Below are 19,584 nucleotides of genomic sequence, written 5' to 3'. Positions count from 1 at the left end.
AGGCACAGGATTTAATAATGCAGTGAAAAATGAGCGCACAACGAGGAAAAAAACATCCAGAAAAAGCTTGGGGTTCAAACTGCTTGGAATCATTGTTTTTACTTTGGGTCAATGCTAATTTCATAATAATTCACAACCACGGAGTGGACCAGAGACTTAAGACACTGACTAGCTGTAAAGGAATAACAAGCAAAAATGTACTTAAGGTTATGTCATTGTGTTCATTCATTTCCACTTTACTAAAATTGTGTCACTATGTAAAAACGGACAACAATTCCTGCATCACATATCTGTTGTGAGTGTCAACACCTGAATTACAGATAAGAGTACAAGCTTTAACCTCAAAGTCCAGATTTATTTTCAGCGAGTGTCACTGTTGAAATGTATACACTATACACCCGAGCACCACCCTTATTTGCAAAGGCTGCTGCTCAACAGGAAGCGGAGCAGGAAAAGGTCTGCATCACTATCAAACAGTGGCCTAAAGTGGCGTCAATGTCACTATGCATAATAAAGCTCGCTCACTAATAGAGCTGAAATGTTTAATTAATTGCTAAGAGGATGTGTTTGCAGATTTTAGTTCCTTCGCTACAAATCATGTATACTTTCTACAGGTACTGGCCATTTTCTAGATAGCACTTTTCCTATAGTTCCAGGTGCACTGTCTTCCATTTATGTCAGTTCTAATATCCAAATTAACTGGAAGACTGAAAACTCACTGTGTACATTACAGCCAGATTAGTTCTTAATGTGGCTGTATCATTTTGTAGCAATGAGCCTGAAGCAAAAAGTAATTAAAAGCAACAATATAACTGATGAAACTGAACACAGACAGTGGCGCATTTATCTGTACAGAATATCTACCACTATCTTCTCTAAAGAATAAACTGAAGACATTTTTGTTTAGTCTAGCATTTAATTAGCAGCGATTCAGTTGTGTGCGCTTCGCTTGTATTTGGGTCATAACTTAGAACACGGACATGCAAGAAACCGAGTTTTACAGCTTTAACACAAACTTAAAGCATTCTTCTTGGAAAAAGGCTGATAGATGCAGATGAAAGTTGTATGAATACAGTTGGGTAACAAATTAAAGGGAAAGCCTGAACTCTTCACCCCTACAGTAGGGAGATCTGGTGGCTCTGTTATTCTGTGCTGTGGGGGACGATTTGCTCGCATGGTTTGGGTTCACTTGTTATGTTAGAGGGACGACTTCTGTTAATCAATCCAAAGTTGTTCTGAGTGGTCAGTTTCATCCTCTGGTTAAACAGGACTATGCCAATGGGAGTGGTCTCTTCCAGGATGACGATGCTCCCTTTCGTAGGCTACAAGGGGTCACTGAATGGTTTGACGAGTAAGAAAATGATGGAAATCATCAAAAAACATCTTTTGGATAAATGGTGTTCACCTTTCCAGTAGAGTTTAAAAACCTTGGAAAATCAATGCCAAGGTGCACTGAAGACACTCATATTGTTTTTTCCTTTAATTTGTCACCCATCTTTAGAAGGACATGCATTTTTAGAATGTTTGCCATGGACTGACTAGTCATTAGCAAGCAAAAACACCAAGCACGTCCTTGGTAAAACGTATATTTTGGAGTTTTGCATTGGAACAAATGAGGGCTGGAAATTTTTATATACATTTTCTGACAAATGTTGCAATTTGATCTGCAATAAACGTGTTTAAAGTCAAGCTCCAGTATAATACTCAGTGTGTAATAAGACTTAAAACACAATGCATTACCACATGAGACACCATCAACACTGTGACTGTCACACAAGCAGAACAACGTCAGTTTGTAAAACCATCAGTTCCAAGGTTCAGAGCCTGGGTCAGTCGTATAGCAAAGCTTAAAAGGTGAGGCCATTAAAAAAGGAGAAACAGTCAGAGAAGTATGTTTTTGGGGAATACATCCTCAATAAAGGCCCCCTGCACCATGGCTGCTGCTAACCGTGCATATTCTGTAAATCTGTTGACAAAGAGCCCCAGAGAGCAGGTAGGGTTGGACATGTTGATTAATCTCTATATCCTAAATTGCAGCCTTTGAGATTTCCGAATTGCAATGTTTCAACTTTTGATTTGGAATCGACTGTTTATCCCTAAAGCAGACTGACAAATATAACTGAACTGTTTACTGACTGTTATACTTTGACATTTGTATTCTTCAAATCAGGTTTTCCTGCCCACTGAATTTAGGCTTTCCAAGCATTAAATAAAGCACATTAACTTTTAAAGTTAAGGTTTCCAAGCAAAACTGTTTCTTGTCTCAAGGTTTCCTAAAGTGTTTTTTTCTCAGTGATGTAAAGGAACAAGTTGTGTGTGCCTCAGTCGAGTCCATAGACAAAGGCACTTGTTAGCTGGTTTGGACTTTTAAATAGCATTTCCTTTGCAGCAGAAGTATATTTGCATTCAGCATCTGAAACAGCAGTTTCAAATAGAACGGAGCTGTCATGAAGCAAAGTGTTTTCATCGAGTATCCTTGAAGTCGCCAGGAGGAGGGGAAGACTTTTAATCAAAGTTAGAGGGAATCTCCTTTGCTTCAGTCTTTATTTCATGACTGGATTTTTGTTGTAGTAATAAGCTCAGGTAGGACAACCTTTGCACTTCAATGTTAAGGCTAAACACGGCTCCTGATTCATAGACATCCAGGTAAAATCAGTTGTTTGCTGCAGTTCTTGAATACAATATACTGTGCAAAACACAACTACTTTCAGTCAGGACAGATGTATTTATGCTGCTTAAACAATCCACAGGGCAAGACACAATAAACCTCCCCTATTGCCTCCAAAGGTCACTTCAGACACGCAGCAGCAGCCTAACGACAAACAGTGAACCTTTGAACAAGTCATTTAAGTTTCATTTAACTTTCAATTCCCCCTCTAACAAATGAGTGGGCAGACGAGCAGCTGCACGAATGAAAGGAGGACAGGAAGGAGGCAGGTTTGACAGGAAGGGACCGTCCCTCCTCAGGTGAGCCTCTCCGGACTTCACTCTGGACGGTAGTTGCGGTTCAGACTACGGGGGAGGGACCCGCGGGAAGCCGACACGGGGGGGACCGTTGGCCAGAAAACCGCTCCGTACCGGCGGTTTACACCAATAAATCCCGTCCAGTTTCCTCCGCGGTCCCTCCACTGTACTAGCAGCTAGTTAAATCTGGGCACCAAGTTCAGTCAAGGGCTGTCAACTTCCCTCCCGCAGCTCCAGCACGGACAGGCTAGGAGACGCGGTGAGGAGCGGGTTTACGTTTGTTTTCTTTTTTTAATTTTAAATTTCCCCTTTTCTATTTGGTAACGGACACGAACACCCTCCGCCGGAATGTCACAGAGCCCCGTTTCAGTTTAAACACAGAGCAGGTTCATTGGACTCACCAGCAACACGAACATTTTCGCCTCTCTCATCCGACTCCCGTAGCGGTTCCAAGAGGCCATGATGCCGTTGCCACGTCTGGATACGCAGGCGCACTAGGCTTTCCACGGATTCTCCGGCGCGGCGCAAAGCTTCCTGGGAAACGTAGTTCTTCAAAGGAAGTCATCGCTGTAGACATCGCACCTGCAACCTCCAGCCAGTCAAAACATTCTTTCCCCTCCGTGTTATCTGAGCAACGGTGCGAGGAAGTACTACAGTCTACATGATTTTGTTTTTATCAGCATAATGCAGCCATATTGCACGACAATTAATTACACCAGAGGGTAATTAGTAAATTGGCTTGTGATTGAATGGCTCTTAATTAGCTGTTTATCAATTCGACTTCCTTTCGTCTGGGAAACTTGGCTTGATGAAATGTGCTCCTCAGCATCTGATTTAGGCAGCGAGTGGTCCAATAAGCCCAGACAAAGTAAATGCAAAGAAACAAATGCAATACGTACGGATAGAATTGAAAAAATAATATTGAATAGAATGTTTAATAAGAATGTTGTTTGTGCTGTAGCAAGAGGATGTATTCCAACGTTAGATGAGAAGTTATAGGCTAATTTAAATTCCTGTTTAAAGCCAGTGTAGGCACTAGAATAGATAGGGAACAGTAACATAACCTTTATCTATTTTTTTCAATTCAGTTTCAGGTGTAGTTTCACTAAATCACACCTACAGAACATACATGAACAGGAGATTGTCTGAATGGACTTTAGTTTTTGCTGATATCATTCACACTGCCAGTTTAGCAAAGCACAGCACAGCACTGAATAGCATAGAATTGAATGGGGGAACAGTCAGTTTGCCGAACCTAGAGAAAAGAAAGAAGCATAAATGTTGTTTTTTTTTATCTTCTTCGTGTTAAAGGAATCACACCAGTCACTGATAGAATAGAACAGAATACAATGGAATAGAATAGAATAGAATAGAATGTTTGCACTATATCAAGCTACATAGTCCATAATGATGCTGTGTTATGTGCAAGGAGAAGCAAGACTTTAAACCATGCTGAAATGCTTCACCAATAAAGTCAACTAGAGAATAGATTAGAATCTATCAGGTTCAGTTGGAGGCAACAATATCAAACTGGAATAAAGAAGTAAAGAAACAGAATTAAGTAATAGAAAAGTAAATTCACTTAAATTAACCTCTTTTTTTTTTTAATTCCCTTCTGGGATAAATAAAGTATTTTTTTTTCATTTCATGTCATTTCATTCATTTTTCAGTTAGGCCTGACATAAAGAAAGAAAGAAAAAACGCCTGTTGAAGTCCTTCCCCAATGTGATCACCTAGAATACAACAAAATACAACAGAATCTGTCTGATTCAGTTGTACACTACTATGCCAACTCAGGTTGAAAGAAAGAAAGAAAGAAATCCTTAGGAGATTTTCTGTATAGAATAGAATAGAATAGAATAGAATAGAATAGAATAGAATAGAATAACTTTGGCTCAGAGTGTAACCGTGGCGTGTGTTCACTGTTTGAGCTTCACTGTTTACTTTACACCAACCAACAAAGCAGAAAAACACTGAAATGCCCGGTGGAGTTATTGCCAGGTTACCCCTCTGCACACACACACACACACACACACACACACACACACACACACACACATACACATATACACATCGGGCCCTTGTGGCGTCCCAGACCACAACATGCGGAGCAAACCTTTCCCAGAAGTCTCTCTGTGACTCTCTCAGGTCCGCGCCGTGATTCGCACTGGCTGTCTCTGCTCTGGACGGACGCGCAGTTGCGACACTCCTCCGACTCTCTCCGGGGTGTCCGTGCGCACTTCCTGCCGATTGCGCTTGCAAAATCGGCCCCCATCTTCCTCCCCCCCACCCCTCTCCTCGCTCCCACCCCCCCACCTCGATCCGGTGGTATCGTCCGACGGTGAGGGAGAGCGAGCGCAGTTGTCGGCTGCAGGTCGCTTGGAGAGGAACGCGCAGCGGCTGAGGAAACACTAGAACCCGTCTGTAGTCTGCCTGCACTGCTTTAAGTGCGAGTCTTATTCTCTTCTTATCGCTACCTGGCATTTTCATCAACTTGGAGGAATACAAACATCTTCGAAGGTAAAAGAAAAATCACTTTTCTCCTGCTTTTCTTCTTGCAAAAATACCTGGAATGACTAATACAAAGCACTTTTTGGGTGTGTTGTGCACCAGTTTCCAGCTCGTATCCCGCTTCAGATTTGCTGTTATGAGCGAAATGGACGTAGTTTGTGATTTTCTTTCATACTGTGGACAATTTGCCTTGGTTTGGGTTAAGTAACCTGCTTAGATAAAATAAATAATTAAAGAAAAACACCCTCCATCACTAATAGATGGGCTACTCGAAAGCTTTATTCAGCCATGCTGTGGGCTCCGTTTCTCTCTGGACCGTTTTTCAGGGTTTTGAGCAATGTGGCGTCTTTTCGTTTTAAAAGTCAAACACTTTTCAGACCCCGTTTTGCCCACTTTAACCTGCTTGAGGGCGAGTGTGATTTTGTCCGTTGATATAGCGTGTTTTTCAGCTCCTTTATGCCTCGCCAGTTTTACTTTCCACTCACGTTTCATCCCAGGATCAGAGGCGCATTTGTGGGCTGCAGGAGCTGCCTGTGCCTGCCACATTAGCACCGTCTCAAACTTACTTTGTGCTGCTCTGTAGTCCAGATACTGTCGAGATGTGGAGTTTATCTTGAAAAACAATCTTCAGGGGGAAACTTCACTGATGTGGTGTTTGACGGACAGTGCTTTGTTTAAGTGTGGTGCGCCACAATTGCATGTTTTGTTTTCCAAATTGTTGTAACCTAATTTAGGACGCAAACATGTGGTGCAAACTCGACGATCTTGTTGTCCTTTTTTCAACTCTGCAAGTTAATTTAGTTGTCCGACTTCAGATAGCAAATAATCAGCGCTTTCCTTATCACTTCCAATTAACAGATTAACAGCTTTTACGCGCGGTATGTGCAGCTTTACGCACAACATTACGAGCGTTCTTTTATTCTCTCCAAACCCCCAGCAAACGTTTGCGCTATGAATTCTGCTTGAAAACACTCAAAATTAGCTCAGAAAGTCATTATTCATGAGCTTGGATAAATTGCTTCTCCATTTCTCCCCCGATACAGCCACTCCAGATTTGCTTTATTCTAAATTCTCAAGAGGGATGAGTGTTCAGCAGGAAGCTCTCCAAACTGTCGAACAAAGAAATGCTGCATTATAAAATAGGACATTTTCCTTCTTGCTTGTGTTTAAGTTGATTATTCCAGAAATGGTGTTGTTAGAGCGGGAAGCTGGCTGTGCTGCTGCAAGGCAACAGAGGGCAGTGTTGAGCAGCACTTGCACAGCTGTGATAACACCTCGCCAGGTGAAGTTTGCTGCATCATGTGCTGGATCTGCTGTGGAGAGCGAGAGCAGAAGACAGTGCTGCAGACGAGCTTCTTGCCTGTGCGCAAAAGTGCAGCACTCATTCAAGTTTGGACACATGAAAATAATACAAGAACGTCCCTTTAATGTATTATTTCTCTCCCCCCCACTCCTCCTTGTTTCAGGTTATTAAATGTCAAGCACTTTTGAACAAGCTTTTATCTGCAGGCGGTTTGCTGGAAACAGCTTTCAGAGAATTTTAGCCCATAGCTGCCAATTTTCAAGGCTTAAAATATTACATTCACTTGACTAAATTAATCAAACAAGTTATTCACTTGAAAGCTATTCTCCACCACTGTTAACCCCTCAACACTGGGCTTTTAGAAGCTGTTTTAGAACTACACTCTTTATTCTTTTTTTTTACTGAGCCTCTGTGTCTTCAACATCATCAATTAATGTATTATTCATTAACACTCAAATGGCTCTCAAATGCAACTGAGTGTGGCTGCTGTAAGTTTATAAAAAGGTATCAGATGACATCATAAGTTTATGTTGGAGTTCGGCTGTTTTAAGCCACTTTGTCTGTCTTTGAAATGCCACAGACGTAAAATCTGTAATATCATTTGATAGCTAGTGATCCGAAAAAGAAATATTCACATTGTTAATTTCTCATTTCTCTCTCCATAGCCTGCACAGCACCGTAATCTTGTTTTTTTTTCAGCCTATTCTTCACTTGTTGGCATAACTCTTGTTTTCTTATTTTCGTCATCCATCAACACGTGTTAAAGTGCCATGTCTCCCCCCATCGTTTGATTGATATTCATATATTCTTGCAGGTTTTGTCAGGCCCACATGCGTGTCTTATGGATGATTAACGCTTTTGTTACTTGAAGAGCTGTTTTAGTATCCTGGGTCAGTCCTTTCAAATGGAAAACAGGTTTTCATCTTTGATGAACTTATGAGGGCTCTTGACAGGTCCTGGTGAGGAGGGAACCAGACCAGCAGAGCAAAAGAGATTTGAAACAAAACAACACAAAACAAAAAAAACTGGACGCAACCCCCACCTTCCCCGAATCCCCTCAGACCACCTCTACTTTTCCTCTATGTTCTGCTTCTCCTTGTAGTTACAGTGTGTGAAAGTATTTTGCTTTCAATGATGTGCAGAGGTCAGTATCTTCATGTCATCTGATGTCGACATGAATTATTCATTTCTGTTAACAAATATGATCAGTGTGGAATAGATGAACCAGGGGCCTCTTCATCAAAGTTTTAATGATGCATATTTAAACTGTGCCATGCGAATTGTTTCTGTTGTCGGGCATCATTTGAGAGGGGACAAGCGGATATGAAAGTTTAATGTTTGGAGAACTCGATCTGTCCTCTCCTCCATCTGATATTACCTCTCTAAGCAAAGGGTGGCATGTCCAATATGGTCTGACCTCCACAAGTGTGTTGCTGTGGCTGTCTAAAGAGATAACACACACAAACAGATAAGAAGCATGATTCAGGCTGGTCTGATGTCACGCTCTTCATGCAGTTACCCTTCACCTAGTCTGGTTCTATAGAGCCGGGAAAGAACTTTGAAGGAAAAAAATAATGCTTTTGCCATTGTTGACAGAGTGTTTTGTCATTTCAAGGTGCAGCTTTTTCACCGACCGAAATCCGCTGCAGAAAGTGGAAACTGACAGTTTTGACGGCGTGATGTTTCCACTGTTAGTCCCTCATTCAGCTTTTTGACTTTTCATGCATGTCAGACAAGCTCTCCAGGACATCTGTTGCCGCTCATCTGAACCATATCTGTTTTTTTGAGCCCTAACTTGCAACAAAATAGCATTTTGACACTTTAAAAACCCATTAAGGGATGCTCAAACTGCTGCGAGGTAGTGAGTGTCTAGCTGAGGCGTGCCCCGCCGGACTGTTGATCTTGATTTTGCTCCCCTTTCCACAAAGCCCGAGCTTGGTATGTGAGAGTGAAGCAGAGAGATTTCAGACTTTTAAAGTGGCCTTCTTGAGCAGGATTCACATGGTAATTAGGTCAGGGCGCGCTGAGGAAAAACAAAGCTGTCCACATGCAGAGAGAGCAGAAAACATACTGCGTTTTTGTGGAGATGTTTCAAGGAGAGCGAAGACACATGCGGAAAAAGATGCTTCCTTAAAGTGGCTCTGCGTATATTCCGAATGCTGCAGCCACGTCAGAGTGTCTGTTGCTCTGTTATGTAAATACAATGCCCGATTTGAAATCACAGCTCTGGGCGCTGTGACTTGAGGTGGCAGCCCTCGCCTCCATCTTCACTGTGGTCTTTATAGTGAGAATACAAAGCTGCGCAGCCTCGTCACCTGAATGTGATTATGCTGTCCCACGGTGCTGGCATAAATGTTGCCATTTGCGAAGCCTGATTGAGGTCCTGTGCCTGAGTACACCTCATTTTACTTGAAATGAAAACATTCCTTAGCTGTTTGACAACTTGTGCACAAACATTTAAATGTAGGTTGCGGCTTGATTCCTTTTTTTGTTGCCTTCTGTGGCCAATTTTACTGTCAGGAACAAACTGTAGCTTGACAAATACACTTTGGCTCACCACAACAGCACCCTGATGAGAATCTGCCTTTGGTTTTAGTTCAGTCTTTTTTTTTTTTTTTTGCTAATGACAGACTGGGTTTGAGGGAGAATGTGCACTTGTGATAACCAGACAGTTTGAGCCGTCAGCAGAGGAAGGCTAGCAGTCTGTGGGTGGAAATGAATAATTCCACAATGTCTGTCTGGGTCCCCTCAGCCTCCCAGGATCTCATTGTTTCTGAATGCAGAGTGCACTTGGTGTGGCCTTCACTCCCTGTGTCTGTCTGCTTGTAACCTGGCCTTTCTCTGCCTCGACACACATCCTCGCTGTCTGTGAAATCTGATACGGCTGCAGCGTCTCTGCGCTCCGTCTGCAACCCTGCTAATAAACGCTTGATGCGACCCAACAGTCTCAATTTGTGTCTGGAACGTTATCAGCGTTGTTTACCCTCCACTTCCCTGTGTTGTTGTTGTTGCTGCATTTTTACAGAAGAGTGGAAATAGCAAACAGAGTGTCAAGAAGAATGATTTTGAGAGAAATTATTTAGCCTCAAAATGATGATTTGATTAATCAATTAGTTGGTTATGTTAGGATTTGCAGCTTTTGATTCAAAAATTAAATATCAGTGGTTTTCTAGTTGGACTTTGCAATTTGAAGATTGTCACTTTGGTCACGAAGAACTTATTCACTTACCAAAAAACAAGCAGGCGACAGATTCATCTGTAATGAAAATAATGATTTGTGGCAGCTCTGCTAATTGCTAAACTTGCACCAGCTGCTTGAAAATCATCTTGAGAGGAAACAGTGTTTCTAATTTGAAGGACGGCTTTTAAACTGAAGGTGCTTTCTTTACAACGTGAAACTATTCAGTGATTTGTGTCTTTTCACACGTTCCCATTGTTATCCCTCTCGGTGCTGGATGAGGTGTGTGAGTGTGTGTGTGTGTGTGTGTGTGTGTGTGTGTATTGTGTGCAAGCATGCGCTCATACAGGCATGTGCGCATGCGTGCATGTCTGAGCAATTTGATTTTTCTCTTTGTGTGCATGCGAAGCGGACGTGAAGGCATGTGCCTTTTCTCTCCCATCCCTCCTCTGTTCAGCCCCGGCAAGGTCTGAGCAGGGCGAGAATAAAAGGGGAGCGAGAGGAGGAGAAAGTACTCCCACAGTTGATTTGGCCATTGTGGGGGGGGAGGAACACTATTTCCATTGATGCTGTGGATGCATGGCTGAGACCCCCAGAAGCTTTAGGAAGGGAGCTTATTCAAGGCTTGATGTGACCCGGAGGACTGGGTTGGAAGATGGGTGTTGAGCCCATTGTGGGGATGGTGGGAACATTGTTCCTGTTCTGCTGCTTTAATACCACTGTGAACCGCTGGCTCTGTGAGCTGGACGGACTCTCAGGTTGTCTGGTTTTGCTCTAAAGACATCGGAGTGGTCTTTCATATTAGAGGTCTCGCGCATTTACAGAGTCATTAAAGAGAGCTGGGGAATATTTTCCATAGATTCTCATGAGAGATTCTATTGTGAGTCTTAATCTAATTTAGAAAATTACATAGTTAAGAGTGGAGCTGAGCTTTGTAACAATATTATATTAGTGTGTGGAGACAAATGTTGTAATATGGAGGAATTGCTTCAATACGTGCCTTCTTTGGTCTTCAGGACTTAATCACAGTTTATTATAGCAGCAGAACCATTCGAGTTTACCTTGAACCTCTTGTGTCTCTCAAAGGAGAAGAAAAAGTGATGTTGGTATATCGTAAAAATACTTAAACATTACATCTGTGTCAAGGTCTTTATGTCTCCATCAACAGGCAAGTCAACTTGATTTAAATAGTTCATTATCAGAAATCAAATTCTGCCTTTACCTCACACTTTAAACAGCATCTACAATATCCTTTATCCTGATTCAATAAAGAAAACCTGCTCATATCTTTACACCAGATCAGTCCACATTGATTAATTTTTATCCGTGAATGCAATATTTCCCCAGACTCTAGGAGGTGGTTTTAATTTCTTAAACATAACAACTCTTTAACCCCGAAGCAGACAAAGTGGATCTAAAGTGATGCTATAATCTAAAATCATCAAAAGTCATATTGCTACACCAAATCAACAATCAGGAAAAAAAATAAATAAAAATGAAAGCATCACTGAAATTGTGTAATGCAAAGCTTTAATATTCCCTGCGAGATACTCTCTGAGTCTGTACTGGAGGGATAAACATCAGTCTTTTTAAAACATATCCCCTCGTTTGGTTTTTATGTAGGCGGTGAAGAGTGTGTGTCTGAAAAGTTGCTGCAAAATTTCCTGTAGGTGTCTTGTTGAAATGAGATGTGGCGACTGTGAAGGCAAAAACACAGGTATGATTAATAGCGTTGTTGCGAGTCCTCATGTCTGTATGGAAGCGTCTGCATTGTTTCTCTATTCATTTATTCAGCTTTCTAGTTAGTGAGCTCATCATAGAGAAATTCTGATGTTTGGATGAAAAAAAATGTGTTTTTTAATGGAAGTCAACGTAAAAACTGCCCTTTTTCTCACAAGTAAATTGTTTAATAGCACAAAACAGGAAAAATTAAATAGTGTTTTGGATGAGAAGCCATATTTTAACATAAATGCATGCTATGCTTCTAGCACTATAAATGTGAAATTCAACCGGTAAAAACTATACTTGACCGTGTGAAGTGCGCAGATGCTGTGAAGTGTCTACATCAAACCCTTACTTTTGCTTTGAATCCTCAGCATTCCTCTCAAGGATCTCTGAGCTTCAGGTATTTTACTTTAAAAAGACCCATTGTTAGCTGCTTTTAGAAACTCTCCTAATGGAATAAGGCCAGCCCTTTTTTTTTTTTTTCTACTCTGGCATACCCTTTAAAATGGTTATATCTCTTCCAAATGGAGTCACACGGTGAGAGCTAAACTCCTTTCTTGAGTCTCTGCTCAGTGGAGTAATAGGTTTGCAGTAAGCCCTCCAAACAAGGCTGGGATTAAGAGACATTGGTAACTCTTGGGGTATTTATCTCGCTATGTATTGACACACACTGACGAAAAAGGGAGTGACTTTATAATATCTATTAATAAGTTTAGCTATTGTGTTGAGATTACCTGCCTTTGTAAGAGGCTGTCACGATTCAACAGCAGCAGTGGGCTTGGAGGCTATTAGCTGCAGCAGATCAGAGTTTCTGATGTGTTTACCTAAAGTTTTATTAGCGCTGGTTTGTTTCCAGTATGAGACTTTGATTAACTGCCTCTGATAGGTCGTAAAACTGGCTCATTAGAGAGAGCACAGTGCATACATCTCTGCCAGTCAGCAATCTGGTGTTTGCAAATGCGCCCGTTTGTTTGTTCGAATATCCATGTGTGTGCGCCCATGCATATGTGTGTCTGCTTCTGGGTTTGTTTTTTTTTTGTGTGTGTGTGTGTGTGTTTGTTGTAATGGCTGGGAAATCCGTAGTTAGCGAAAAGCAGGCAGCTGGTCTCCACTTTTGCTGTTACCCACAGCCCCTTCGTTCCCATAGCATGTATAATTGGACAACCACATGTCAGGCTGTGATTTGCAGTATGAGCCTAATGATTCTGCAGCACTAAATGTGATTCAGCGTCAGTTGTCCCAAAGCCAGATGATGGCTGGAGACGTAATGTAGCTGGAGAGTAGAGGGTGACACAGAAGACTCACTCTTTCAAGCTCTGGGGGACAGATGTTGTGATTGTTAGGCATCCAAAATGTGCTTTTTAAAATTATAATAAGCATAAAAATCACTCATTGATTGGCAAATAATTGAAAAGATGGTTAAAGGGATGAATCACAGCCTTGCAAGCATCTCCAATCTTCCTCAACAATTACCTGAAACTTTCACTACAACCTCCTGAACTTCTCTCCGAACAGTGGAAACAAAAGCAGGACCCAGGACAATAAGTACGAGTTCAGTTCTGTAAGTTCCCATAGTGGAAATAGGGTAGTAATAAGAACTTTAGCAGAACAGAACTTCACCAGAAAGAAAGCTATTCTTCAGGGACTTTGAGTGCAATTTCCTTCTGACACAAGACAGTCGGATTGTTCGCTCAGTGACTCGCTGTATACCGTTTCCTACATCCAAGACTCACCAGGGGATAAGAGCAGACAGCTGTTGATACATTTCGGACTCTCTTTGGATGCTGCTACATAATTACGTGCCGGATATTCGTAATTATCATAAACAAACAACAACATCTGCGCCACAATCGAGGCCACAGGTACCACAGTGTTGCTAATTTTAATGTCGTAACTGACATATCTCTCCACAACATTGAAATAAATCTGTGCACATGCAACTTTATTTACAACATGCTTTGGCTGTTGGATGTCCACCTACACAAGCATGAAGGGGACTGCAACAGACACTGTCCTACTATATACTCATTTTCAATGCATGGGTGTTTTAATGACAGTGTTTGAAATCCCGCTGCTCAGGCAGAGGAGGACACAAACCACCACACTCCCAAGGGGTAACGTTAGTGCCCAAACTTTCTCTTTTTCTTACTACAGAGCGACAGACCACAATGCATGATGGTCTAAGTTGATGGATGTATGGTGCGGCATCTGTACACTACAGTTTTGCGTGCCTCATGATGATTTTGCACTAAAGCCAAAGCATTGAAAACCTCCAACAGGTGAAACGTATGACATCAGTTATCTAGTTACAGTGCCATATTCTGGCAGGAAACATTGGGTCCTGGCAGTCATGTGGACTTTGTAGACCAAGCACATACCACAACTTGGCCATGACATTCCCAAACAGCAGTGGCCTCCCAGTGCACCAAAAAAAAACTGCTCCAAACTCTCCAAAACCTAGTCTCGCTTTGCATGCCCATTCTGTAGTACATTATGGTCCGACTGCACCAAACTGTCGTTCTGCTATACAGAAAGAAATGATCTAGTGGGTTTGTATTTCTTTTATCCAATCACAGTTGCTGTGGGCGGGCTAAGCGAAGGATGCGACTTTGGTGTTGACCATAGACTGTATAAAAGATGGACGCCCCGAAAAATGAAGCCAACTCGGAAGTGTCAAAAACCTGCAATATCATTGCGTCCGCTAGTCCTGGCTCCAAAAAGCCCTGGCTCCCATTGACATGAATTGGAAAAGAAGTGATCACAGATCATGAAATACCGCATTCCTCCAGCTCAGGATTTTTTTAAAATTAGTTTTCATGGTCAAGTCCAGAGATCAGGTGGCCAATCTGAAAATAAATCAATATTGAATTTTTAAAAAAATCAACATTTTGCGGGGCAAGGGGTGTGGCTGGCTTGATTGACAGTCGGCAGCGACCATACAGATGAAGCGAGCAGGAGGTGGTAAATGTGGGCGGGCAGAGAGGGCCCGCCTCTCAATCCGTCTAACCAATCGCTGCTCCTATGGCTCCGCCCCCCTCCGACGATTTTTGCGTCACTGGCTCCAAAAATCCAAGATGTCAACCAGGAAGTAGCAAAACCCTGGCTTAATTTTCTCAGTGCAGAAACCAATGGCTGACGTCACGGAAGCTACGTCCATCTTTTGTACAGTCTATGGTGTTGACTCAAAGTAGTGAATTGCTTTGGTAGACCACCTAAAAAACACTAGCAAGATCTACATTACTGCACAATCCAAGTTGTCTGCAAAACTTGAAATCTTCAGTGTGGTTGGTTGTTGCCCGGAGGCTGATGTTGTTGGTTACTATAGAGAAGAAAATGGTAACACATGGATAGCGGAAGGAAAGACAAAGCCATCTGATATGAGCAACCAATGGCAGGCGTATACCCGTATCATACATCTGGCGAGTCAGACTACCCAGATCCTAATCCAATAGTCCATCTATGTCATGCAGCAGATCCACAACCCCACCCTGCAATCTATAGAACTCAAAGAATCCACCGCTGAAGTCCTGGTACTAGACGCCACAAGACACCCCCACATCTCCTGTGTCCATGGTGCAACAGATCAGAGTTGTTTTGGTGGCACAATACGCCATACAGTGTTAGGCAGGTGGTCTTAATGATGAGACTGATCGGTGTATAGCGCTGCAAAATGACTTATTCACTAGCAGTAGATATTCCATACATTAAAAAATGACTGCCTGGATGTCACCCCATAGCAAACTGCTGAGCATCAGAAATAACCTTCAAAATAAAGGATGACACAACATTGACAAGTTCAGAGCACCTGGAGGACCAGATGCATTGCTCTACACACCTACAGTCATACCTTGTGCTGCTTTTATGCTTTTTGACAGCTTCTTCGTCATTATGTCGGCCCTCTGTTTTTTCCAATTTTCTTTGCTGTGACAAGTTCATCGTTCCCTGTTAGAATCCAGAGTCTCTAAATGTTTCATGCTGCATGCATTATTACTGGCCTGACCTGACAACACAAAGCGTGCATGTTGGATAATCATGTATTCCTCAGGTACCACACTGAAATCTGAACAGCCTTTCGTTACCCGATGTTCGCTGCTATGTTGTTCATTCTTCTCAGTCCAAAATAATCTGCTGTTAATTTTCTCCCTGGAAAATCAGTGTATAGTAGTAGTTGCCCAAGACGCAGAATGATTTCTGAATTGAGAAATGAGGGATAAAGGAAACCAATGTGGCAGCTATAGGTCCACTCAGATGTCAAAACATTCTCATGGAGAATCATGCCAGGCTGTAATTCATTGTCAGATTTTTTTTTTGGTCTATTTGACCCATAGCAATAAGCACCTAGCTGCACTCCAGCTTAACCTGCCAGACATTCAGGAGAAATGATTCCTCTGCGTCTTTTGACCTTTTTGTTTAGCCGTTGCCAGAAATCTCCTGGTCTTAAGCCAACAGACGTGCTGGAATTTTTTCCTTATTCTCGGCTAAAGTGGCTGGTTTGTGATTGGTGTTGCGTGAGAGCTGTGGGCTCAGTTCTGGGATTGCGAAAGTAGCCGTAATTAAGAGCTCATTAGGAGCAGAACGTGGAGAACATGCGTGCCCACATGAGCATGACAACAAAGTGCTCGAGCCCTTCAGAGTATGACCCTCTTGTCCTCGTCTGATGTTTGACACGAGGATCGGCTGCGGTGCACCGTACAAAGGTTGCTCTGTCTTTCACCAGCCTGACAAGCGAGTCAACAAACTGGAACAGAAAGTGTGATGTGTCTAAGTTTTGCCCCCTCAAGCTTCAAGTGTTCAAATCGTAAACACATTTTTCGTGCCCCGCTACCTCTCCGGCACCGCTGAGTTTGGTTTTTGCGGTTGGCTTTGGTTACTATGGCGATGGAAGTGGCTCTCGGCGGGGGCAGGAGGGGTCTGTTTCAAGACGGAGAAAGAGAGGAGTGTGACAGTGATTAATGTCCCGGCAGAAACGGGAGACAGTCAACTCTCGGAGCATTAGGAGGCGACGCCACGCCCCGACACCTCGCCTCGCAGGCCACAAGTTTAATCACAATCACCTGAATTATTTATTATACAAAAATCTATTACTTTTTTTGACGTGGCGGATGAAAGTAAATTGAAATGTTGGATTAAGCAAGAAGGAAATGAGATTCACCTGTGTGTCGCGTAAAACCCAACTGCCGCTGATTAATGGACGAAGCATTGCCAGAATAAAACAAATGTTTCGTTCTGAAACATCAAGCGAGTGGCATTTTCCCAGGTGGCACTGGTGGAAGGGGGGGAGAAGTAGTCAACTGTTGAGAGTCACGTGGTTACTCCGGTTACCGTGCAGCCTGTTAACAAGGAAGGGAAGTGATGGAAGACCGGAGGGCCAAACGTCTGCATGATAGAGATAAGCAGCCAACCGTGCTCCCTCATTCCACTATCCCCCCCCGCCCCCCACAACACTTCCAAAACACCGTGTCTGGGTGTTTAATGAGGATGGCAGGAGTTTAGTGTGGGCCTTATAAACACCACCTATTGCATTATTTGGATACCACACACACAGATGCACCTCATTCTCGCTTCTCGTATAAAGAAGCACATCTCAAAGCTTTGTTCCCCCCCTTTCATGTCCCCTCACCTGGATCTCAAGGTCCATTTAAGCTGCCTTTTGAGGATCTCGGTGTCTGGGTGGGTTTTCGCACATCACTGCGTCACTTCACCACTCCTCCAGCTGAAAGGAGCCTCTGTTGGGTTGCTATACTGCACAGTGGGTGAGCACCGTGTACTGCGGTTAAAGCTCAAGGGGGGGAAAAAAAAAGAGCTTTTTCTTCCTCCTTTTCCCCTCACCTCTACACCTGTAACCCCCCATGCAAACACTTCTGTACCCTCCGCGACCCGACCCCCTGCCCCCGCCGTCGTATATCGATAGCGGCGTTAAAGGAGCACAAACTATGCTTCGCTGAGTGTAAGACTTGGTAAAGACATGATAGATGTTCTCCAGGCATTTCTTTGTGTATTCATTCCAACTACAGGAGGTAACATTACCTTGCCATTTTTCCACACCTTGTCTGGCTTCTTCACCTCACCCCAGGTGGAATAAATGGGAGCTGTTTTCATGCGTCTATTTACGAAATGCGAAAGGACCACAAGTACTTTTCAGCAGGAAGCAAGCGGAGCAGTTTCGAGCTATGTGTAAATCAGCTGCTGGAAGTTTGATGGCAGAGTAAACGTCTGGCCCCGCTCGCAGCAGATTGCTCTTGCTAGTCTTGGCCAGCAGCCCCATTCATCACCCACCACGAGCGGCTTTAGTGAAGCCCTTTTTTAAACTATGGCCGAGGTCCCAGTGGTGGTTTGAATGTATATTGTGTCTCTAAAAGGCAGATTTATTGTTAAACAGACAGTTGGACAGGGTGCAGTGGGAAATACGATGTTAAATTAATTTTCAGAAGCCTTTTGTATATTGCGTGTCATTCATTAATATGTCTCCGAAAGTTTTTTTTTAAATCACGTTTTGTTTTCAGCGTCCTTCACCAGGGAAAAATTATTATTATTATTTTTTTATGTAGCAAAAACTAATATGAGCTCAGACAATAGCTTCCCAGCATGTGGATTTGTAATCCACATTTCACAGTTTCTATGTAATTCCATCTGGAAATAACAAGGAGAGATGTGTTTTATATATCGGAAAAGGAACGGAAGAGTTATTCACTGAGACGAAAACTGGCAAAGCATGTACAAACTATATTGAATATCAACACAATTAGTGTAAAAAAAATATTGATTAGAGCAGCTTTAATAGGTTTTTTATCCTTCAGAAGAAGAATAGATTTGTTTTATCTGAAAAAAACAATAACATAGGGGAGTTTTTTAATAGTTTGGTCAATATTCAGGTGCATGAATATATTCCTGATGCCCGGTCCGTCCCTTCTCATTCTAATGTGTCCTTGTAGTCTCTTGAACTGCTTCACCGTCCACGGATATGACCTTATTTCTTCGTCTCCTCTCAGCAGTACTAAATCCAATTTACATCTCACCCACCAGACTTTATTTACTTGATTACATTACAGTGGTTTGGTCTGTTCGCCGACACCTGGCCGGGCGATGAAGGCGGATGGATGAATACTTACGTCACATCGTCGCAACAGCACTTGCAATTACGTGGAGGTCAGACGGGCCTGCGTGTGTTATTTAGACACACGCTGCTCTCTCATTTGCTGCGGCGCTCTGGTTTCGCTTCTCATTTCGACTCCAGTGAATTATGATGCCCTCAGGGGACAGCGAGAAGACAACGGGAAAGAAATACTCCTCACGCAGCTCTCTCAGACAACTTCTAGGCTGCAGACGTCACATCTTAGAGCGTTGGAGGTTCGAGACTGTGGGCCGCGTTGTAACTGTGTCTGGGGTTCTCCAGGTAGACTTGTTGTGTTGGTTCATGTGCAGCAACGCAAAATGCAAAATGCAGGGTGTGGTGATTGTTAGACTGTCAACCAATCCCGTTGCTAGTCTCATTATTCTGACATACCTGCGCCAATCACAGGGAAGTATGACAGGAGTTTAGCACGTGGAAATTGTACAATGATCGTAGAAATAAATGATGAAAAGACATTGATTAAATCTGTCAAAACTCACCTCTATGTATCAGAGTTACATATTTAGAAGTTTTTTTTTCTGTGAAAGTAATCCCTTAAAATGGGTCAGATTTAAGTCTCCTCTAGATTGTGCAGATCTATGAAGTCTTTGCCTCCGTGTCCACCCACACCTCCACATCTGTTCTTGCAACTTCAGCACACCAGCTCACCAACAACTGCTCAAACACTGTAGAACTAAGAGAATTGTTGGACCAACTTAAATTCATTCAGTAACATGCAACTGAGTTAGGTTTTTCCAAATGAAGCTAACAAGCATCCATCCATCCATCCAT

General features: G+C 42.7%; 2 protein-coding genes across 2 annotated transcripts in view; one reads left to right on the top strand and one right to left on the bottom strand.

The window, feature by feature from the left end:
• LOC103367379 (protein disulfide-isomerase A5-like) overlaps window positions 1-3,441 on the bottom strand; it is a gene marked incomplete at its 3' end in the record, with an annotated part of 33,423 nt that extends 29,982 nt beyond the window's left edge. The window contains exon 1 of the mRNA XM_008295384.1: window positions 3,366-3,441. Within this exon, the coding sequence (XP_008293606.1) occupies window positions 3,366-3,425 (60 nt within the window). The remainder of the gene's footprint in view (window positions 1-3,365) is intronic.
• Window positions 3,442-5,327: 1,886 nt separating this feature from the next.
• Window positions 5,328-19,584, top strand: part of LOC103367378 (semaphorin-5B-like) — a 222,994-nt gene continuing 208,737 nt past the window's right edge. Inside the window, exon 1 of the mRNA XM_008295383.1 lies at window positions 5,328-5,484. The gene's annotated coding sequence lies outside the window, so the exon portion shown is untranslated. The remainder of the gene's footprint in view (window positions 5,485-19,584) is intronic.

This window comes from Stegastes partitus, unplaced genomic scaffold (genome assembly GCF_000690725.1).
Source record: "Stegastes partitus isolate 25-593 unplaced genomic scaffold, Stegastes_partitus-1.0.2 Scaffold1042, whole genome shotgun sequence".
In the NCBI taxonomy this organism is placed as follows: Eukaryota; Metazoa; Chordata; class Actinopteri; family Pomacentridae; genus Stegastes; species Stegastes partitus.
The sequence above is the reverse complement of the archived record's forward strand: the minus strand, read 5'-3'. Positions and strand labels throughout refer to the sequence as shown.